Here is a 23759-nt window from a genome sequence, read left to right as displayed (position 1 = left end):
TATTACATACAGAATGATAAGGGATTTAATGCTTGTTTTGTACGATCCTAATTCCAAAAAAAGTTGGAACATTATGGAAATTGGCGATAAAACCAAAAAAGAGGTACCTATAAAGTCTCTACACCTTGGACTATATTGAGAAAAACCTCAATGTATTCGATGATTGTTGAAAATATACACTGATTCACTGAATCAAATCTGGTGGCTTCGACATCCTACAAAAAATTTGGGACATGGCCAAATTAAGACTAAGAACAAACAACGTGACAAGTAGAAACTATCTTGCTGCATTAATGGTGCCCTCACAGATACGTAATTTATTCATGCCATGGCCACAGGCACAGGCACACCCTATACCATGCCTGATGCTAGCTTTTGAACCTGGCCCTGATAAATGTTGGATGGTCCTTTTTCTCTTTGACCCAGAGAATGATGGCTGTTGTTTCCAAAAACTATTTGAAATCTTGACTCATCTGATCACAAAACGTTTTCAGTATGCCACTGTTCATCTCAGAGGAGAGAGCCCGGATAAGTCTTTGATCCCTTTGGACAGTATTGATATATGACTTCCTTAAGTTGCATCTGTTAATGCTGCAATGAATGGTGTTAATAAACACAGTGTTCACAAGCTAATATACACTATAGGCAAGGCAAGTTTATTTGTATAGCACATTTCATACACAATGGTAATTCTATAGAAGCATGACTGTTTTAAGACAGTGATGTCTGAAGGATCAGAGATCACACATATTCAGCCGTGGTGTTCAGCCCTTCTCTTGAGATTGAGTACTAACATTGGGGAAGGTTATCCTCTAAGTATTAGATAATTTGCTGCTGTATCTGTTGGTAAATTGGTGAGCCTGTCCATTCTATTCTCTAGAAGAACAAGGCCTTTTTTTAAAACTCCTGATATACTACTGGGTAACATAAATGGGTCACCTGTTTAACAGCACTTGTTTCTCATCACCTTGTAATGTCTACTTGCTACATTGTTATTAGTCCTTAGGGCTTAAATTGGCCCTGTCCCAACCTTTTTTGGAAAATATTACAGCCGTCAGATTGGAAATTAGTGCATATTTTCAACAAACAATAAGTTTCACATTGGTATATTATCAATGAACATGTTGCAGAGTTTTCAAGGTGAAGACACTTCACAGATGACTCCTGTTTTTTCTTATGGCCAATTTTTATACTGTTCCAACTTCTTTGGAATTATGGTGTACTTAGTTTATTTCTTTCAAAGTTGAAATGTCAAGTGAGCAATTATAATGCTGGCTGTCTGCTCATCTGGCCTAAACAATCCAATCAATCAATTAATTAATCAGTCAATTAATTAATTAATTAATTAAAATTAATTCACAATCTTTTTTTTTGTTTTTTCTCATTTCATATTCCGCAGCATTATGCTTTTCCTTTAACATTTCATCTTTAATGCTTAATGTGGTAAGATGTAACAAACTGTACCTGAGAAAGATATCTACTTAAAAAAAAGAGCAAAAAAACATTTCCTGTGTCGCTGTGAGACAATATAGGCTTTTGCTACCTGACATCTGAAAGCGGAAAAGAGGTTAAAAACAGATTGTCATCATTTTCCCAACATGATAGACACCCTCCCTCTGTGAAAGTCTCTTTAACATGGACACAGTGGCAGCCGTGCAATTTAGTGCATCAGTGCTGATGAGAATTTTACAGCTAGAATCGTATTAAGCAGTGCTATGACATCACATCTGGACCAGTTTCAATTATTCAGTAGTGTTGTGAGCGGTCTGACTACACAGTGTTCTGACTTTTATCGGCTGCTTGCAACGCTTTAATGGCTAAATGTATGAGAACTAAACTATCAGTGAGTGAAGTGCCACATTTTCCATCTTGTGTGTATGTTACAGAGCTCACAGCATTATTATTTTGAACAACTAGTGCACATAAGTGTAGTAATACTGACGACTCCAGACTGGTATGAAGAAGTAAATAAAAAAATATATTAAAAAAACAGTCCAAGAAACATTCAGGTCGTCAAAATTTTGTGTGAATTCATACTTGCAATTTCATTTCACTAAATTTCATAGTTAAATGAAGCGGAATATGAATTCATGTTTTTTTTTTTATATATATATATGTTCTAAGCTACAGAATTTAAAGACAACAGAAAGGAAAAACAGAATTCATTTGAAACTAAATGATTATGCTTGTTAAGAAATCCAGAAATGCTACTATAAAATGCCAAAAGAATGCTACTTTGAAAATGCATTAATTCGCTAGGATGAATAAACCAGTCTGAAGTTTTCAATGTTTTTCCTTTTTTTCTTTCTTTTGTAATGGACTTTTATTATGTAACAGGCCCCATCCCACTATCTGACAACAGCATGAATAAAACCAGGAGTTTGGGCTGAAAAGGCTCAGTTTAAATCGATTCTTTCACAGAGTCAACTGAAATCTAACCTCACTGCACATTTGTCCTGTAAATTACTTTAAATATACATGATTAATATCTTAACTTTCATACATTTTTGGTGGAGATTATAAGGTAAAAGTCACTCTCTCTTTTTAAATATGTATTTGTCTCTGGACTAATATTATTAATGCACTGTGGGCTACATATCCTGAGAGGACGATGCTGTCGTGCCCACTTGTGCCCCATACCAGTGCATAAAGAGACACGAAGCCTTAAAAGTCTACCGAAGAGTCGTTGCAGTACCCCCAACAGTCAGTGTAGTGGCTACTGTACAATGCTTAGGTGGTGAGAGACAAATGTTGCTCTCATGACAGACATACAGAGGGACAGGCATGCTTCTGTCTCTCGCAAAGTCATACAAAAAAAAGGAAGCAAACACACACTCTTCACATACAGTAAATATGTACAACACAAATTTTTAAGTGTTTACGAGTCTCCAAATGGTGCCACATACATTTGCTACCTCAACAGAACCCTCCCCCCCTCGGATGTCAAAGATCAGACGGGATAAAGTCGCACGCCGCTTTGGTTACCTCATTAGAGAACGAGGCTGCTTTAAATATTTGATCTCTTGTCTGCATTGCCGTGTGTGTCCCCCCCTTCCTTCTCTTTTCCTGTGTCCTCATGTTGCAGTTAAGGCAGCTAAAGCAGTCTCACAGCATATGCACAGTCACATGGCCTCAGGGTTTGCTGATAGGGCGTTCTTGGATCTGGATCTGGTGAGAGGTCTTAAAGCTCTAGGAGGAGGCTGAGAGCAGGGAAGTAGGAAAGAAGGGATGGGGGAAAGGGGAAACATGGAAAAAGAAGACATTTAGAAATGTAGACAAAGAGACAAAATGATTAACAAATATCACAGTCTCACAATCAAATAACACACGTTTCTCAAGCCCACTCCAGACCACACATCTGTGCATGTTACATGTACAGTTGAGGTAGAAACTTTACACACACTCATCATGAACATGAACGTCATAGCAATATTGGACTTTCAAAGATTTCTTTCAACAATAATTGTACAACATACATCTTAAAAAAAAATAAAAAAAAGAATGTGACGCACAAGATTATATTTTTTTTGTGAAATCAACTTTGGGTCAAAAATTCTAAATTCTCCATGCAACGTCAAACATATACCCGCTTATTTTGTTAATAATCTGGTGCTGAAGTACCAAGATATTTTTTTTATTTGCCAAAGCTAAGGCCTCTCAACTTACTGTTAGTGATCATGATAAAAAGTGCCAAAATAAAAAGTGTTTGTTTGTCTGTTCCCTTTGAAGTGACCACCGCATAGTATAATGGGAAAGTCCAAGGAGCTCAGTGCAAATCTGGTAAAAAGGATGGTGGAATGTCTCCTAAAGTAATCAACTGCAGATTAAAGAGTCTGAGATCACGAGTTTAATTCCCAGGTGATGCGGGAATGAGTTGATTGGTCAAGCTCAGAGGGGAGGCATGGGAAGGACTCTGCGCTTTCACATTAATCGCTGCTCTACGCCAATCACAGGCGACTGTGAGGTCATGCAAGTGGAACTAGCAGATAGTGGTGTCCTCGAACTGTGTTAAGTTGCTCCCAACAGTGTGTGAGCAAGCAGTTCAAAAACATGCACTTGGCTGGCGTCATGTGGCTCGGAGGAAACACGTGACAGTCTTGGGGCCTTCCTGACTGGTAGTAGTATCCCTGATGGAAGAGTGCCCTAATTGGAGGGAATTCGACACGACAAAAATAGGGAAAAAATCTAAAAAATTTGATAAGTGACGTATCAACTGTCATCATTAGCTTAAAGGAAATTTCAGTTTCAGATGGTCAGGAACCACCAAAGAACAGAACTAAAAGCTGCTAGAATACTAGTTTCACTGTCTACAGTGAAGCGAGTTTTACATCACCACAGACCTAAATGCTGCCTAAAGAAGCTTCTGATTCAAAATCAACACCTTCAAACTCAACCAATGTTTTTTACCTGACCACATAGACAAAGTAAAGGCTTCCTGCAAGAAGGGTTTGAGCATACTGTGGGTATTTTTAAAGAAGTAACCTAAAGATCACTGTACCAGCTGTTAAGCATGGTGGTGGTAGCATTGTGCTTTGGGACTATTTTGTTGCCAGTGGAACTGATGGATTGCTTAAAGTGGATGGAATAATGAAGAAGGAGGACCTCTTCAGCATAACCTCAAATCATAATTTATACCAAAGACAGATTTTAGTGTTCCACGCCTGGTTGTCGAATGGATAAATCAAGCTATGTTAAAAGTCTAGTCTTTACCAAAACACCATTTTATTTTTCAATTAAACTTTACCAGTTCTGCCAAGAAGTGTAGACAAATATCCAACCTATGATCTTCCAGGAACTTGTTGATGGCTGCTAAGAGCTTCTGCAAATAGTGAATCCTATTAGGGACAGTCAAACAAACGTGTGCTATATAATAATAATGATAATGATAAGAAATAAACCTTATGTACCAAATTCTTACAGTTTTCTTCTATTTAATATTTATGTTGTACAATCATTTCGGCCCATAAACGTTTAAAGAAATTTCTAAAAGTCCAGTATTGTCATGATAAGGCAACTTTTCATGCTATAATTATGACTTAAGATACATTTTTAAAAGAAGTCTATATTTAAATAGTTTTCTGCTTTACATAATTCTCCTACATGACTAAATTTATTATCATATATTGTTATTATCTGCATAATAACCCTAACCCTAACCCTTTTTCTCTACCAATGTCATTTAAGAAGCAGAAGTTATGCATTACATAATATTGTATTATTGGTAATATATTGTAAAGGTTTTATACTAAAAGTGGTCTTGGAATCTCCTCAAACACTTGAGTTGTTTTGAATTTGGAACATACATGAGACAGTCTCCTAAACAAAAACTCCTGGTAGCTTTTGGTGGATTAGCATGTAGTGGTAATCATGCTGATTAGTGATTCAGCTAGTTAGTAATAACCAGGTCATCAGCACCCCAGCAGACACACCACCAACCAAGCATCTAAAGAGGGGGCTACCTCTGGGGCACGTCTCTTAAGCAGTCCATGTTGGGCTGAGTAGTCTGGGACGTCCCCCTCATTTTCCCTGTCGCCTGGCACCTCTGGGTCCTCAGATGGAGGGGGTGCGCGTTTGTCCTGGAAAGGCTCAGGGTGTAAAAGAGGCTGGCTTGGACTGCTGATGGATCTTGGTAGTGGGGTGGGTTTTCGAGGCGCAAGGAAAGAAGGCTCCACACTCGCAAACTGCTCCACATTCAACATCTCAAACTCAGCTATGTCAAACTCTGAGCCTGCACCATGAGAATGTGCGCATCAAAAAACAAGCCTTTGTTTGCCTGATAATGAATCTAAAGCTCTAAGTTTATAGAATATATAAATCATGTAAAGGTAAAACATTTTAATTTATTTATTTCTGATTCGGACCGCAGTAATGCTGACTTAACTTCGCAACAGGAAAGGAACTCGGGTGTGGGAATAAACCCCAGAGTTGACTTTTGTTATGGTGGCATTTTGTGTCATGAAGGACATGTACCTTATTTACTCTGTCAGGAAAGGCGAGATCACTATGCAGAACCATTGTTTGCACTATTTGCTATAGATAGTGCTGTTACTATTCTTAAACCACACAGACATAGATACGTTTTTATTTTCTTTAAGAAAAAACGGTATGTCACTTTTTATGTATTCTGTAAGTGGTGAGGAAATTCTGGGTTTGCTGTTGTTCAAAAGCTTGTACAAGTTTATACACTGTTAGGTCAAAGAAAAAGTGGTGCAAACTAAGATTTCATTTAATCGTGTTTAGATTTAATTACAGCACGCAATGTGGTGGGCAGTTTATGTGTGAAAATTATTCCTCATGCTCCCAGAGCCACTCCATCACATTTTGCTCGTATATGCTTGTGCCATCAGGAAAGAAAAACTCAATGGATGTGATAACCTGGTCATTCAGTACATTCAGGTCATTTGCTGACTTAACCCCTTCATGCATAAATTATTTTTACACATATCAAGATTTTTTCTTTGTTTTGCTTCAACCTGTACAATATATGAATCTGGGCCTGTCTCAATATCAAATATCTAAAATTAACAGGATTGAATTAAATGAAAAGAAGGCAAAAAGGGAAAAAAGAATTGAAGAAATACATAAATGACATTGTCCATAATTTTCAACATTCAGATCTAACATATGAACTTAATTACGTTTTTAGATACAATTTTAAAACATCATTTTTTGACGTTTTCATTTTACTGTGAGTAGACAGTAAGTTGATATTGAGCATGAAAAACAGCCTAAAGAGCTACAGATTAATTTACTTTAAAGCTTTTAAGAGATCTACGTCTTACCTTCCTCTAACTGTCCATGAAGGTGGACACTATGCATGAAAGGGTTCATTTTACTGCTATACTAAAGGTTTATCTGCGGCTCTGCCTGCGTGCAGATCCTGATGCCTGCATGCTACCATTACAGGCAGCTGGCATCCAGTAAGTTGCATTACAGCCACAAATAAGAGTGTGCACTCAGAGAATAGCATTCCTTTCTTGGCTACTGTTACGTAACAGTTTGACATACTGTAAAAGCTGGTGATGACGTTGATGTCTACCTTTACATTTAATGAGGAACCCGCCTCAACAAGTCTGTGACGAAACTATCTGGACACAATCCTACCATGGATTAACTGACAGTTGGCACTATGCATGATGAGTGCACATAGAGTAAGAAGGAAAGTGCATGAAATTATGCATCCATCACGCTGGAATAAGGTCAATCTGAACATATCAGACCACATGACTTTCCCAGTCATATGAGTTCTCAACACATTGTGTGTGTATGGAAATTATTTTACTTATTACCATAAGTTGATAGGATGATTTTTCAAAACATTACTTCCACAGTTAAAAGGTCAGCACTATCCTTCCAGATTTTAATAATGTGTTCTTGACCCAGTTCCAGTAGCATAAAATCTTCGTAGTTATTTCTTTGCTTGATGCAGCACAATATTTTGACCCTAATTTGGCCAGGCAGTGTACATTTACACGTTAAATAAGTAGTTTCATAATAACAATTAATATTTTTTACTATACCATGTTATGACTTCATAATAGTTTTGTGTACCGTTACACCCCTAATTGGCACCCTAGCTGAATAACTGCTACTTAAAATGGTTTATTCACAACTTGTAAAAAAAAAATCTTTTTGAGCTCAAAACAAATATATTGATAGATGTATAAAATGTAGAAATATTTGACACCCAGGTACTTTTGGCCTATAATATTATCATATACATTAACTTTACCTTGAGTCATTTTTTATTGCTGACTTATGAGAACTTAATATATCACATACTGTACATTCAGGATGTTTAAAATATGCTGCATCTGTAAATATCTGTAATTCTGCTGTCTACTACATAGAAGAGAAATTCTCAATTGAATAAATGTTCAGGCTTTTTTAAACCTAGAAACATAAATGTAGAATACTTAATAAATGTAACCTTAATTATCACTGACTTACTTGACTTTTTTCGTACTAAAAATAAAACATTCCCAGGTAAATGATACATGTACAACCCCAAAAACAAGGAAAAGTACAGATTAATATAGTTTTCTCTGAAAGTAATTCTACGGAGCAGAACAGGAACCTGTTCAACAGGAAGTATTATCCATCAGGGCTAACAGCTAAGACATTGCTGTGCTACACAGCAGCATGTCTGCATGGATGGCACAACATTCTTGGCTATGATCGCTTCTCATATTTCCCAACACATTTCAACACTTCTTTATTACTTCTAATGTACTTTCCAAAATATCTGCTGTCTCTCTTGTTACTACAATTGTTCTTTTTATGAGGTAACTTAGAGCCAGAAAACGTAACAAACATCTATTAGTGGTGCGTTTATTTATCCATTCATTTGTTCATCATCAGTTATCACTTTTATCTTTGTCACATCACAGAGCCTATCCCATCACAAAGGCACCATACACACAAACACATCCACACCCTCATTATCACCTAGGGGCAAAATTGTCTTCATGAATTTACCGATTGGATGATTTCAGAAAGTGGGAGGAAAACAACCTGAAGAAAACCATGCAAGACACATGGAGGACGTGCACAGAAACTGGACACACAGTAACCTGAACTTAAGGATTAAACCAGTTGCCCTGGAGCTGTGAGGCAGCAACACTACCTGCTGTGCCATGTGCCGCCCTATTGCACAATACAACCCCAGAGGAGATACTAGGAATGGATGCTGCCTGCCTGTGTGAATAGTTTGGAGCACCACCTGCAGGACCATAGAGGAACTGCAACATTTTACCATCTCAGATGCAAATATGTATGAATTTGAAATTAATTTTAGAGTCAATATGGTGATAAATGAGTTGCCAAATAAAATAATCACAATACATAGCTGAATCGATTCTCCCCCATCTCTAGAAAATACAGTGATTGCCTAATGCACGGCACTCACCTTGGGCATTATAATATTGCTTCACTTAAGGCTATTTTTAGCTATTTTTTATATTTATTTAAGTCATATTTTTTAGTGAAGAAGATTCCATTAGTCCACGTTTCAAGATGGGATATATTTTACGGGAATCCTCTGATCCTGCATACTGTATAATGTTTACACACACATCACAGATGTTAACACATAGACTCACAAACCACACACACAATTGGTACTACATTGCAATGGATACCATTAGTCCATGTTTCAAGATAAGAATATATCATGGGAACACTGATTCTGCATACTTTTTATTGTTGTGCTGTATTGGAACCCCAGCATGGAAAGGGTAAGAATCTAAATCTGTCTCTAAACCTGTATAAATAATTTTATGCCAATCCAATGAGTAAGTGATTGGCTGGTAAGTGACACAGACATAGTCTCATAGAATAAGAGCAACAGAGAAGGATTAGAAATTTGGGTCTGACGACTTACTCTTGCCGTAGGCAGCCTCAGATTTGCTGCGCGTCATGGCGCGAGTTCTGTGCTGACTCAATGAAGGCTGAGTGGTCACGGAAGCAGAACTCTTTGCCGGATCCTCTGAGTCTATGGTGGTCAGATCATGCATGCTGAAACTCCGCAAGCGATCTGATAGCACACCCTGCCCCTGTGGAAGGAAAAAAAAGGTTTATAGTTTTATTGTTGTTTTAAAAAAGTCCTAACATAGCTGAAATGGAGGTCTAAATACATAATTAATAATAACATTTTTAAAGGTATTATAAGGTATTATTAATGGAATACAGAACTAAAACAATGTGGATCTATTTAGATCTTTCAGGAGTGAATGTCATGTGACGGGAGGAACCTGTAGTCAGAATGAGAAGACATTTCCCAATTTTGAGCTTCAGCATAAACATAATCTTAGATAAATATAATATCCAGTAAATAAATACTGTATCTGTTTGTCGTATTTAAAATGTATCAGCAAGACTAACAGATTTGTTTCAACCCACTCATAATTTGTAACTTGTGACTGTTTTAAAACATAGCAGTTATGCACTTTTAATATTCCTCATCAGTATGTGAGTGTATATAACGTCACCTTAGAGGCAGCCATTACTGCAGCTGTAGCCGCCACATTCAGGCTTTTCCGTCCAAAGTGCATCAAGGTGTCATAACTTTTGTCCTTTGCTTGGCACAGATATTCATCAATGTCCTGGAAAATCCAAGGAATAATAAAAATTATTTTTTCACCTTCAGGGATGAGATAGGCAAGAAAGGTCAGAACTATAACTGATAAATCCTAAATATGATTTGGCATTCACTGCGACTTCCTCCTTGTGTTTCCTCATTGAAAAACCAGAGTTCCAAAAGGAACAAGCTTTTGTTTTGGATTTTCCTCTGTTTCCTTTATCAGGTCTCCTGCACTCTTCCTTCACTTTAAACATGACGAATATCCTGCCTCACAAATAAACGGCAGGAGAAAACCCTAGGAGAAAGTACAGCATAATTTCCTACCACTGTTCATCACCTAGCGAGATTACGCCTAACACACTGCAGGAAACAGGGTCAAGCACAAGCCTGAGACACACTGCAAGATGAGGCTTTCCTTCCGAAACAAAAGTGTGACTTTCAAAAGTTTCAGTCATCACTGGACTTTGGTTTACTTTAATATTTTTCTAGAGAAAGAAAAAAAAAAACTAGGTGGAGGTGAGGAGATATTCAGAAGTTTACCTTTTCTTTAGAGGACAAAGTCGGATGGACGAACTTCCTGTACAGCACACTAGATCCTTTTGTGTATGGTGAAAGTAACCACACCATAAAAGCAATTTTGAGCTCATAGTAAAATGGAAGCCTTCAAAAGAGACAAAAGCTGAGTCATATCCAGTCATCATGATTCCAAGCTCTTTCTCATCAGGCATAATAGCAGAACATTCGATCAGTGCCGAAGCTTCAGTGGAAAACGAGCAGGAAGGCATTATTTCACTTACCAGCACAAGAATAAATCTGTGATCACTTCAGCTGTTGTGAATAGTGCAAATATTATCCAATACATCATCCATTTTACCTGTTTAAAAAAAATCTATATAAGAAATGTGTTTTTTTTTTCATGAATGTAGAACATCAGTAAGCAGACAGCTATAAAAGGATGCTGAAAAAGCAGGCTGTAGGCTTATACAGCATGGCCCAGAAGTCTGTGTCCATAAGCCATTTTTACTTAAAATTAAATCTGATATTTAATTTTTATTAGACCCAACATTGTTTAAGACTTTGAAACTAAAAATAGAATATTATATAGAACCAGATCTAACATTCCTTAACCTTTTCTCTGGTGTCTTCTGTCTGTAACCTATCAGAATCGACCCAGAACTATTGCTGCACTAAAGGAGTAAATCAGCCTTGATACACAGAAAATTCTTCTCTGCTAAATGCTGCAAAGTTAGAGATGATCAATATGAGCATCTGCTGTATTTTGTGTGTGTATATATATATATATATATATATATATATATATATATATATATATACAGTATATATATATATATATATATATATATATACTGTATTATAATATAAACATTATTTATTTTTTCCCTCTGTGTATGTAAGGTGTAAATAAAGTTATACAGTTTATACTCACATATTCTCTCACATCTTTTGATTTGACCGCTTTGTATGACGAGTATGCGGGGTACAGTGTCCCAAATATGAGCCTGAGAACACAAACAGATCAACTAAATTAACACAACAGATTCAGTACAAAAGGCTATTTAAAAATATCTACTATTTTGACTAAATGTTTTCAACAAACACCTTGTACTGAAATATATGAATGTGTTTTTCAACCTTTAATAAGTGTATAAGGTTGTACAGTAGTAAGACATGGTCAAGATACATATGCAAGAAAAGCATTCTCTATTAAAATTCACATCTTATATGTTGCCGGAGTTTTAGTGTTATCAGTATGAATAATTTATTTACACCCAAATATAATTGGATAACAGAAAATAAGGCTATTGATTTTGTTAAGAATGATTTTGCTGTCAGTTGCGGTGTAGCATACAGTAGAATAAAGGAGGTACATACTCTAATAGACATTTAATAGCAACTTAATTGTGTTAATGAATCGTTCTATAATGGTTGCTAAGTGGCAATTCATGTACATTATGTTATAATTTTGCCATAATGTGCAATCTAACAGTTGGGTGATGCATAATAAAATTGCTCATAACTAGAGGATATAATAATAACGCAGGATATGCATTGCCTCTAGACATTACTTTGTGCTCCCGGTTTAATGCTCTTTAATATAATTATACTATAAAAATAGCATATTAGGTGTATATACTGTAGTTTGGCCCCATGTTGTGCACTTAATTCTAAATACATAACATAACTTTAACATAAAATAATATAACCATAACAAAACTAATATCACAATGTCTGGCTTGTGTTTACATTTTTCTGGCCTTCAGTTAGAACACAGCTGCTCAGGTTTTAGCTTCCCCATAATTAGATGCGATTGCTTACAGCTAATATGACAGTTTCCTATGACAGTTTCCTATTGTATAAATGTTTTTGCAAGTGTGCACATGTGACATAGGAAAACTTCAGTTCTGTGAGGACTGATACACCCACACATCCTTTCCAAGCTGTGCCTACACTTTGTTTGCAAGTGAATTTAATTAGTGTATGGTAAAAAAGCCATGGCTAAAAATTTAAAGTAAACATTTATTTTATTAATACTGACAATTTGTGGTTTCCATCCATCCATCCATGCATCTAGGAACCTCCAACTATGGACCATTGAGGCCAATGGTGGCCATTGTATTTATTCCCATTTTACAACCATGGTAAAACCTCTGGTCATGTTAACACACTACAGCCACTTTGGAAACACATGTTATCCTAATCTGAACGTCTTTGTCTTTGAAGACTGAGAAGTATTTTATAGTACCGGAGGAAACCCACCAAGCACAGGAAAAACATGCAAACTCCATGAATACGGACTCTGAGGCAGGAATCAAATCTGGACCCTGGAGGTACAAGGTAAAAAGTGCTAAAATTTGTGGTTGTACCACAGTATTAACGCGGTTATACCATGGTTACCTGAATAATAAGATTATTTCCATTGCAGAAGATACTTTTGGTATCTAAATCAGAATTTTTAGTGTTGGAAAAGAACATTATGATAAAATACACTGCCTTATTGCTGTTCAGTAAGAGAAAAAAGATGCACTTAGACAAGGACTAATTAAGTTCTTCACTTTTAGCCTACCTCTGGAGAAAGCCATAAAGCTTCTGAGTAAATCAATAAGGTTTCGTGTTTAAATTTTTCGAGTGAATTAATGACTCTAAGCTATAGCAAACTGATTTCTATTTTTAGAATTGTAATGTAGAACTAAAAATGTTTTAATGACAAAACAGGAGTAAAGGTACAACAGCAGCGCCTCCTATTGGTAAAGTGTAAATGTATTAATAGCCCTAATAATGTGGTATTAAATATGTATTAGGCTCACAATGTTTTATTCACCCTAAAGATTTTCATGTATACATAGAACAAGACAAAATAAAATGCCTTTTGGGGACTGCAAATGTACAAACTAAACATAATGCAGACAAAGACATTTTTACTTTTCCTTGTCTCAAGTTTTTAAATATTTTTTTTATTAATCAATGCAACTGTATGACCAAGACAAAGCAATTTCCCTTTGGGATTAATAAAGTTTTTTGAATCTTTAAAATAAAAGTTGCATGCCTTGCAGCAACGCACAAAGAACAGTTTGTGCAAATTTAGGCAAAGTGCAAAAAAAAACCCACACAATTGCCATCTATCAATCTGCTGTCCTATGTGAACTCTACTTTGATAAAAAAAAAGTGTTTTTATATCTCTTCTTCTTTATCTATTCTTTAGAGTCACTCTTTTGTCCTCCGTCTCTTTCTTTTTCAACTTTGAGTCAGCCATGTTCTTCTTCAAATATTATAATGATCCCTCATCACATGATTAAGTACACCTTTTAGAAAGAAGAAAATGTTCCTGAAAGCGAGCATTTAAAAAAGAAAACATCCAGTTATTTAGGGATTTATTATGTGGGGATTAATCATATTTCACAAACTGTTTAACTAAATAAACATTGGAAACATTGTTTAAACATTCGGAATTTTTATCATTATACTGTGCAGTACATTTAATGTGATGGAGGGGTTGTAATAATCAGAAATAATGAAATCCCAACACTGTTTCGAACATTAAAGTGTTGCTTTATATAGGCTATTGTAGACAAGTATGCCAAAGTAACCCAAAGTAGGCTGGATGTTTAATCATGCAAGTTAGTTTATTATTTTAGTTCTGTGTTCTCCGGAAGCCTGTACATTTCACTAGAAGATATCGGGTGTAGTGTGCAGGCCAAACATGTTTTTATGACCCTGATGATTTTCCAAGTTTATTCTTCCTGCATGACAAAAATAGTTCAGACACCCAACTCATGGGCACAGAGGACCGAGCAGAGCCAAGGAAACTCCAAGGAAAAACTCAGAGCAAATCTGCACCCGTGTTCAAGTACAGATCTTTCCCACCAGTGCTCTCTGGGCTCAAACAGCTCAGCAACAGCTGCACATCTGACATGAGATGAGCAAGTGCTCGACCTACATATAGACAAACACACCTATAAAAACACAACAAATCAATGAGTGACAGCGTCACAACAGCTTATTGCTCTGACACCAGACTGTGCTGTGCCAGGCGAACAGAATGCCACAGTCTGCCCCTCTATATTTAGTCTCTGTGATGCGGCTCTCTAGTGTCCCGCAAAGTGTCGCCCAGGCGCTGTAACCGGATCTTATCATCTAAATTTAATTGACTCGCCATTTTTGTGGTTTCTTTTTCGCAGTGGGTTTAAATTCCGAAAATCGATTTTTTTTTTAAATGTCAAAAACAAGGCAATCCTAATAGAACTTAACGCTTCCTATAGCCTACAGGTGTTGATCGCAATATGCACTCAGTTTTTATGCACATATGCTATAAAATTGCTTTTATTAACCATGATATGCTTTCTAATTAATATTGCAATCACCCACTCAACCCATTAGCATTAGAGATTTGACCTGAGGAACCCAGTCATCCCATCGGTTCCTCTCGGATGATCCAGTGACAGGCCGCATGTCCTCTCCATATTTTTTAAAGATCAAAGAAAAAAAAAATAACACATGCCATTTGTTTTTTGATCATCATTATTTCCTGTTAAAGAACACATGGGCGCTGGCTTTTAAACATGAAAGATGAAATGTAATCCTATTGAAATAAACCCAGCCGTCACACCGCCTTTGTCCGTTTGGTCCTTAGACACGGCTCTGGATATGACAGTGAAAAAAAAACAACCAACATTTCGGATTAGGAAATAGAGATTTAGGACACCTGGGCTACAGGAAATTATAATGGAAAGGAAAGACCTGTATAGAACTCGATGGTCAAAACACCGCGTCACGACGTATGACTTGTGCATATGATTCTGATTATGGTTATATTCTACCTAGAATTAAAGACGTAACAAACATAAACACACCACGGTCCTGAAGCGCACACACCTTACAATATGGAGACAAAGATTTCGAAGTAGTTGCAAGAAAAATACTTACACCACAAGCCTGGAAATAATCCACGAGACCATTGCGCTAGGAGAGCTTGTTGTCAGCAGGGAGGAGTTTCTTTCCTTCGCGACTGCTGGCAGTGACCGTTTGACAGCGGACACTTCTGCGCATGCGCACGCTATGGCAAACGCTATTACTAATGAGAATTCACAATACTGTACTGTAAAGAAACTCGTGCATCCAAAGAGCAGTAGCGTAGAAACACATATTAATAGGTGGACTACAAACACCCATAACAGACCAAAATAATAATACTTTATTCATAGTAGTGTAAATCCCTCAGAAGTGGTGTATTGATTTTATACATTATTACGTAGATTAGTATGTGGATTGGGAGCACGTGTTGTATGGAAGGCCAAAAGGACCAACCGCTTCGTCATCCCTGACAAAGACCGAGCTGTACAGTACTTCTCGGTTCTCTGTTTATCCCCGAGATATGCTACTTGTGGTTATTGTACCACCCAATAAAGATATCATGTTCAGGTTCATAAGACAGACACGCTATTTGGCAACCTGCTGTAAGTAAGGTTAAAAAAAAATCCTGAGTCATTCTTAAAGCCAACACCCTCCTATACATACATAAACCAACAAAGTACAAAGAGAGGCAAATGTAGCTTACAACAAAACATTTCCCTTGTTTGAAGAGCAGTGCATGGATGAGGTTTAATGCATAGGCCTTTATACATGCAAGCAAAAACCAACACACTTAAGGTTAAAAGGAAACACATACACCCAAAGGATATTACACACCCAGTGAAAAGGAAGGCCATGGAACCTCAAACACTGGACCACTAAGTACTGCAATTTAGTCCTGAGTTATATTACAGCAAACTAATTAAGTCTCAATATGACAAACCCGTTAATTACAGCACAAAATTCAGGCGATTAATATTAAAGTGGGAAAAAATCCCTGTTAAACTGTATTTAAATATGCCTTCTCACATACTGTAATACATGGATTTTTTCCACTCTAATATTAATATAACACAATATTAAAGTTGCCAAGATAATAGAAAAGTTCATCCAATTTGTTCATAAAAGTTTATTCTTAATCATTCCTGTGTTTACAAAACACATTTCTGTATGTGCATTCTGTAAGTACATTTTTTTGTAAGCAAGATTGAAAATGAAGCTATTTGCTTTCAATAAGGATTTTGAAATGATTTCAGAAACTCATTATGAAACATAATTAATTGGTGAATTTGTAAAAATATTTGCAGCTACTGTAGCTGTAATAATCTTTGTTCTACATATATACGTATATACACACGCATTTTCAAGAAATTTGTGACATAACATCATTTTAGTCAAGGGAGAAATAAAATGCTTAACGGCAGTAAACATAAACAAAAATATACAGCTGTACGAGAGAGCAGTCTCATGCTATAACCTGAAAATGACCATTTTATATAGAGATTTATAGGAGAGCCTTACATGATCACCTAGTATAACATAGTATGTGTGGAAAAAGCACACATTTTAAAGGAAGAACTAACAATCTCTGCTACATAAGGTCACATCACAAAACTGTTTTAGTGGTAGTGTATTGAAATAACCGTGGCTTGTGATTAATAACACATACAGTAATGTGTCAGAGATGATTTACAGTATGTATACAGTGCCTCAGAACCAGGGCCTGACCAAATCAAAATCTCAAAAAGTTAATTCGGTATTATGTCTTACAGTATATGAAGTTTTTTTTTTCTTTTCTATTATAACCTTGATTACATGCTGTACCTTGGATGGAATAATATAAAAGAACATAAAAAAAGGAAAATGAAAGTTACTGATAGTGTTTTTATTTTTTATAATAAACTTAAGTCTTTGGGCTGCATAGCAGTTTTCCTGTGAAACCAAACAAGTTTAGAACATTTTGAAAATGTTTCAGACGTCTGGAGTGCTCCTAATAACAATAATATAAGTGCAAATCTGGAAAAGTAGATCTGTATTTGTAAGCCATTAGCACTTATTTTCCACTTTCACAATGTTGGCTGTGGTGCAGCGGCAATGTGCGAAAGTTGCACAGTTACCATAACAAGTCACAGCAACGCATGGTTTACATCAACCCATCAGCAGTTAGATCAGAGAACTATTTACATAACTAGGAGGGATTTACTTAATATAAAATTAAGATAAACACACTTAATATCTATATATTTATCCAGAACTTGCATACAAAAGCTGTTAGGAGTTTCTCCAAAATCAGTAAAACCACAATTCCACTGCATGGTTACACAGAAAATAAGGATTCGCTGAGACACCAAATAAGGCTAGAAACCACAGTGAAGATAAATACAGAAGGAATAGAGAGCAACAAGAAAACAGATCCCTCTTCACGTATTACAGCTAAATGCATACACAGCATCACTGTTTAAAACAGAAATTACTACCAGTTTGTTTAAACAACTTAGAAAAAATGAACAGAATGAAATCACCTAGCCTCCATAACAAGCTGCTCTAAATGCTGTTCGTTTAAACCTTGCTGTTTAATTAAGTAGACAAAGGGATTTTGCTCTATTTGCAATTTTTCTTGCTCTTGATTTCTGTGGAAAACTATTATACATCCTCCTTATACCAATTCAGTCTTTATATGGATATAAAGAAAAAACAAGAGATCAGAAGAATGAATTCATCATAATTAAAAGGAGGTTTCTGTCTAGGACACCGAGGGCTTAAAAGGAGTAGCTACAACAGTTTAGCTTCTTAGTGCTGCTAGCCTGGACTGCATTTCCTCAATGTCCTCTTCTTCGTCTTCTGAGGCCGCTGTAGCCCCGACTGGCTCCGGCTCCGGCTCAGGGAGAGTGCCTGTGATTTTGGGAGCTTTTCCAAGAGCGCCTAATATTAAACAACAACAAAGTTCTCTGTCAGATACAGATGTCTGTTTATATTAAAACACATGTTTAAATGTAGGTCGAGGTGATTTATAGACATTACAGATGTACCAGAAGCACAGCAGCTGGCTAAAGGTTGTTTTTGGAAGTTTACACTGAATTAGTCTGTTTCTAAAAGGGATTAATGGAGAGTGATCACAGCAGGGGGAGAACACAACGTATTTTAAGCCCCAAAGTCTTGAAATTTAACCTGCCTCACCAGAAGGAACAACAAAGGGTGTGCAAGCATCATTAAAGAGCGTGCACAAAACGCTCCTGGAAACAGCTTTGTGTGCCCTCTTTCTTTTAGTATCAAGGGTCTGTGTGCGTAGATTGAGTGCCCAGACATTATAATTCTGTCTAAACTGCATAGGTGTGTGGTATAGACCTGTTGCACCAGACGTCACAATGCCCGTCTGCCATGGCCCTGCCAACTTTATAATGGCTAAAGGGACAGTACTTACTGGATTCTAGTGCCAAACCCGAAATAAAAAAACTATTCAGCACTGTCTACTGCTGTGACTCAAAGGCGGAGGGAGAATTATCCCTGAAGACTTTTGTTCATACTTGTTTTTGTCATGCCAGCTTATCATAACTTATATTTTGTGTGAATGACCTACTGCACTCATCCCCCTTCCCCTTCTCATATGCCCAAAAACAAAATATAAAACTATATATTGTGCCAGATGAAGACAAACTTCGTGTGAAGAGAGACTCACAAAAAACTCTGTGCAGAAATTTAATTTCCTTACCAGCTGTGATCTCATAGAGGATCCTATCAACCTCAGCCTCTGCTGCTTCCTCCATTTCTTCCTCATCATCCAAGCCCTCAAGTGTGTCCTCCATCATCTCTTCTATAATACCCGCCTACACAACATACACAGCTTAATAAAGATATCCCATAAAACTCATACCACCATGATTACTTTTTGTTTTAGTGGAATGAATTATGTAACAAAGATTGTATAATTAATAGCTTTCATGTGGTCTACGACAGAAATGCTATTCTCATTGGTGTCAGTGTAACATGTTATCTGCTTACTACTGTACTTCACATTTTCACAGAGGTGAAGAATAAATTAAATAATATAGCAACAGCAGGGCCAAGAATACATCATGGCGTTATCTATATTAGCAAGTTTATAATATAAGTCTATATAATACACAAAGTGATGGGAACAAAAAAAGGTTATCTTTTTACAGAGGTAAATAAAAAAACGCAATGTTTTCCTAAAAATGCTCACTGTAAATCTTAGACATTATTTCACTGTATTAGGTTGGAAGTGACTTAATTAAAAAGTAGGTTGCTAAATTATTTTCACATCTCAGGCATTGAATAAAAATATTATTTGGACTCACAAACTCAATATATTTAAGCCTCTACATATCACATTAGATTTGTATTTTTATTCTTTTAAATACCACACAATCTAATTCAGATGAATCTGGATAAACTGCATACGATTACCCAAAGAGAATCCAACCAAAGAAAAGAAGTACTTTTTTCTGCAACCTATATAATCTGTGCTGTATATATGTATATAAAAAATTTTTTTTTGGTAAGTTTCAGACCTTCATCATCTCCTTCGAGAGATCCCTCATGGTAGCCTGGATCTCTGGGATTTTTACCAGGCTCTGCATGGCCTTCATGACCTCTGTGCTCTTCTGCAGTGCGCCAGCCATCCTTAACACAGCTGTCAGCACACCCATGCAAACAGACACACACACATACACACACACACAATTAATAACCATGATCAGTAAAAGGGATTGGTACTGTGGTATTGTATTGAATATTGCGTGACACAATAATATACTCACACAACTGATTCTTCATACTAAGAAGCACAGAGTTCATTTGCGCTTTGGAGGCATACAGTTTGCTAACTGCCTTCTTTGACTGAATCATCTCTTTGGCCAGAATGATACACACATCCTTTTGTCCCTTCTTAGCGGCATCTTTGATTGATCTCTTCACCTTCTCCTCCTCCCTCTGAATATCTTCAAAATTATAAAAAAAACTATAATAAATTGCATATTCAAACATTATACAGGCACAGCAGTGATACAGTAACACTAGACTACTAAACATAACACAAAACATTGATACATACCAGGGGTTATCAAACTTTATATTCAAAGGACCAAATCTGATTTCTATGGTCAAGGGTGTGGAACGATTGATCATAAGTAAAATTTTTTTTTTTTATAAAATAGGGGCCGAAATGTACACTGACAGAGGACGCCAAAGTCTTGCTTTTCCGTGGGCATTAGTTAACCCGCTAATTTTGACAGGATGCCTGTTAGCTGAGACTCTGTGACTTTGAACATCAAATACCTGTTGTTGTTATGTGATTAAATCTCCCCTGCCACAGACTGCCCGGTACATTTTCTTTAGTCCATATTACATTACAACAAAAATTTATGTATTTATTATGACCAAATATTATATACTGTACTATTAATAGTCACAAAACAGCCTCTGAGACCATTAATAAAAATGTTTCTTGTTGGAGATATTTATTTTGCAGGGGTTTGTCATGTACATCAAATTGTTTAAACTAAATACTTACATGTTAACATGTTATTTATCGCTTTAACTCATGGTTTAACAATTACATAAAACAAATATTATTATAAAATAAACAATCATTAGGCCTACCCCAGGAGACTTATGATACACCATGGACAGGGTGCCAGTACAACGTAAAGCACACACACACACACACACACACACACACATTCATTCACACACTGAAGGCAATTTGGGAATGCCAGTTAACCTAATCCTAATCCGGACTGTGGGAGGAAACCAGAGCACACGGAGGAATTCCACAAAGCTACACACAACAACAACAACAACAACACACAGATTTGAGGCAGGAATCGAACCCTCATCCCTGGAGGTTTAAGCCCACAGTGCTAACCACTATCCCTGGCTATAAAAAAAACATACATATTTAATTATTGTTTTATTACAGAGAGATCAGCTAAAAATACGAAGTTACGAAGGCTGTCACGTGACTAGGACACGTTATATTACTAGTATAATATTAATATTCAGACATAAAATTAGGTTGTAATATAATCTTTGACAGATTGTTAAGTAGTCCGTGGGGGGGGGGTTGTTGGTTGCCATGACAATGATGCCAAACAGGGGAAACTATTGTGCTTAGCCCTAATCTCGGGCCAGGATCAGATATAACACGTTTTTATTACAAAGTAGAGAAAGTACACTTTATTACACTATTTAACTGCATTCCTGATTTGAGAAACCCTGACATACAGCATAAATTCTTCAGGATTTAAATTAATTTTAGTCACCTGTATATGATGAGACTCACCTCGGATTTGTCTGTCAATCACCCTCATTTCCTTCCTTATTTTTAGCGACCATTCATTAATCTACAAAAAAAGGCAAAAGTTATTATTTTCTCAGACCATGGTGGATCAGTAACCGCTCACTTTACTCTGGGTGTGATCATAGCTGACATCATCACATGGCTTTAAAAACTCTACTGTACTGCATGTACATGACAAAAGATCGGGTCTGTGCCACCTGCCAGGGGACTCTGTTTAGCCATTAGTACAACAACCAAGCACAAGGTGTTTAATCATCCCCAGATTGATACAGCTTTAGAAAGAGTATTTTATCCAACTAACTACCCAAAGTTAGCTAGCCACATTAGCAAGCGAGATACCATGGCTTTTAACTAACGCTAATATTGAGCTCTGTGCACTTCAGCGAACAGTTTTATTTAGATATAAAAAATTCATCCCGAATTCTCATACCAGGTCTTTTGGTGGTCTGTCTTGTGTTTTCCCGAAAAGCCCCATTTTAAAACCTCAGGTCTTGCTAATTTAAAAACTACTGAGGATATCAAAACAACACATTACAGCAGCTCTTCCCCATTCCGAATAAGCTACGTCACCCGTTTGAGGTCACTTCCGGTTCTCATGTCCGGGTCACAGTGCAGAATAAAAGCGTGGAGAAAGACTCCTGGAGATCACTGCACTCTATCCTCTGCATCCTCTTCTCTCACACCAACTAACTTCATGTCCTCTCTCAATGCATCTATAAATCGCCTTTTTGGTCTTCCTCTAGACCTTCTGCCTGGCAGTTCCAACCTCAGCATCCTTCTACCGATATATTCACCATCTCTCCTCTGAACATATCCAAACCACCTCAATCTGGCCTCTGTGACTTTATCTCCAAAACATGTAACAAGGCTCGTCCCTCTGATGAACTCATTCTTGATCCTATCCAACCTTGTCACTCCCAAGGAGAACCTCAACATCTTCAGCTCTGCTACCTCCAATTCTGCCTCCTGTCTATTCTTCAGTGCCACTGTCTCTAAGCCATAGACCATCGCTGGTCTCACCACTGTCCTGTACAGCTTTCCTTTCATCCTCGCTGATACTCTTTTATTGCACAACACACCTGACACTTTTTTCACCCATTCCAACCTGCCTGTACCCGCCTCTTCATTTCCTTTCTACACTCTCCATTGCTCTGGACCATTGACCCTAAGAACTTAAAGTCCTGCACCTTCTTTACCTCTGCTCCCTGAAGCCTCACCGTTCCTCTAGGATTCCTCTCATTTACACACATGTATTCCGTCTTGCTGCGGCTAACCTTCATTCCTCTTCTTTCCAGAGCGTACCCCCACCTCTCCAAATTTTCCTTCACCTGTTCCCTGCTCTCACTACAAAAAACAATGTTATCTGCAAACATGATAGTCCATGGAGACTCCTGTCTAACCTCATCTGTCAACATGTCCATCACCAAAGCAAACAAAAAGGGGCACAGAGCCGATCCTTGATGCAGACCCACCTCCACCTTGAACACTTCTGTCAACACCAGACTTCCTCATACAACACCACAGCTCCTCTCTCCCTAAGCTTCTGGCCTTGCTACCTTTCCACCTGGTCTCCTGGATGCACAGTATATCCACCTTCCTTCTCTGCATCATATTAACCAACTCTCTTGCCTTCCCTGTCATAGTCCCAACATTCAAAGTCCCTACTATCACTCCTAAACTCTTGCCTTTCCTTTTCTTTCTCTGCTTTCGAACACGCCATCCTCCCCTCCTTTTTCGACCAACAGTAGCCCAATTTCCACTGGCACCCTGTAGGTCAACAGCACCGGTAAAAACCGGGCCGCAACCGATCTGGTATGGAAATTATATTTTTGATTTGCATCATTGATTTGGCAAACGTTTTACGTCGGACTTTCTGACACAACCCACTGCATTTATCCAGACTTGGGACTGGCACAAGAAGACACTGGTTGGCATGAAATGAGTCACTTTAATAATTAATTAATTCTAAAAAATATATAAATATGACCAAAA

General features: G+C 37.1%; 2 protein-coding genes across 3 annotated transcripts; both read right to left on the bottom strand.

The window, feature by feature from the left end:
- Positions 1-575: 575 nt before the first annotated feature.
- reep1 (receptor accessory protein 1) lies at positions 576-15605 on the bottom strand. 2 transcript variants are annotated; one of them, XM_053509781.1, is made up of 8 exons: positions 15524-15605; positions 11529-11601; positions 10879-10955; positions 10622-10742; positions 9990-10103; positions 9383-9554; positions 5460-5728; positions 576-3200 (listed from the first exon to the last, which is right to left on the bottom strand). In XM_053509781.1, the coding sequence occupies exons 1-8, from the start codon at positions 15553-15555 to the stop codon at positions 3123-3125; spliced, it is 936 nt and encodes a 311-aa protein (XP_053365756.1). In that variant the 5' UTR covers positions 15556-15605; the 3' UTR covers positions 576-3122. The 2 variants fall into 2 exon arrangements, with proteins under 2 accessions (XP_053365756.1, XP_053365757.1); XM_053509782.1 differs by lacking the exon at positions 5460-5728.
- A 952-nt stretch (positions 15606-16557) lies between these two features.
- On the bottom strand, positions 16558-22326 carry chmp3 (charged multivesicular body protein 3). The gene is made up of 6 exons (XM_053509211.1): positions 22198-22326; positions 21750-21810; positions 20227-20406; positions 19978-20099; positions 19158-19272; positions 16558-18370 (listed from the first exon to the last, which is right to left on the bottom strand). Exons 1-6 carry the CDS (start codon positions 22240-22242, stop codon positions 18231-18233), a joined length of 663 nt encoding a protein of 220 aa, XP_053365186.1. The 5' UTR covers positions 22243-22326; the 3' UTR covers positions 16558-18230.
- Positions 22327-23759: the final 1433 nt, after the last annotated feature.

Source organism: Clarias gariepinus, chromosome 13, assembly GCF_024256425.1.
Source record: "Clarias gariepinus isolate MV-2021 ecotype Netherlands chromosome 13, CGAR_prim_01v2, whole genome shotgun sequence".
NCBI classification, from domain to species: Eukaryota; Metazoa; Chordata; class Actinopteri; order Siluriformes; family Clariidae; genus Clarias; species Clarias gariepinus.
Note: the sequence above shows the minus strand (reverse complement) of the source record. Positions and strands in the feature narration are given on the sequence as shown.

Coding starts and splice junctions, on each gene's coding strand:
- reep1 (XM_053509781.1), bottom strand. CDS start 15,555: ATGGTCTCGTGGATTATTTCCAGGCTTGTGGT. Junction 9,555..9,989: donor CAGTAATGGCTGCCTCTAAG/GTGACGTTATAT, acceptor TTCCTTCCACAG/GGGCAGGGTGTGCTATCAGA. Junction 3,201..5,459: donor TTAAGAGACGTGCCCCAGAG/GTAGCCCCCTCT, acceptor CCCTGCTCTCAG/CCTCCTCCTAGAGCTTTAAG.
- chmp3 (XM_053509211.1), bottom strand. CDS start 22,242: ATGGGGCTTTTCGGGAAAACACAAGACAGACCACCAAAAGACCTG. Junction 20,100..20,226: donor TAGTATGAAGAATCAGTTGT/GTGAGTATATTA, acceptor GTGTGCTGACAG/CTGTGTTAAGGATGGCTGGC. Junction 18,371..19,157: donor CCTCTATGAGATCACAGCTG/GTAAGGAAATTA, acceptor GTTTAATATTAG/GCGCTCTTGGAAAAGCTCCC.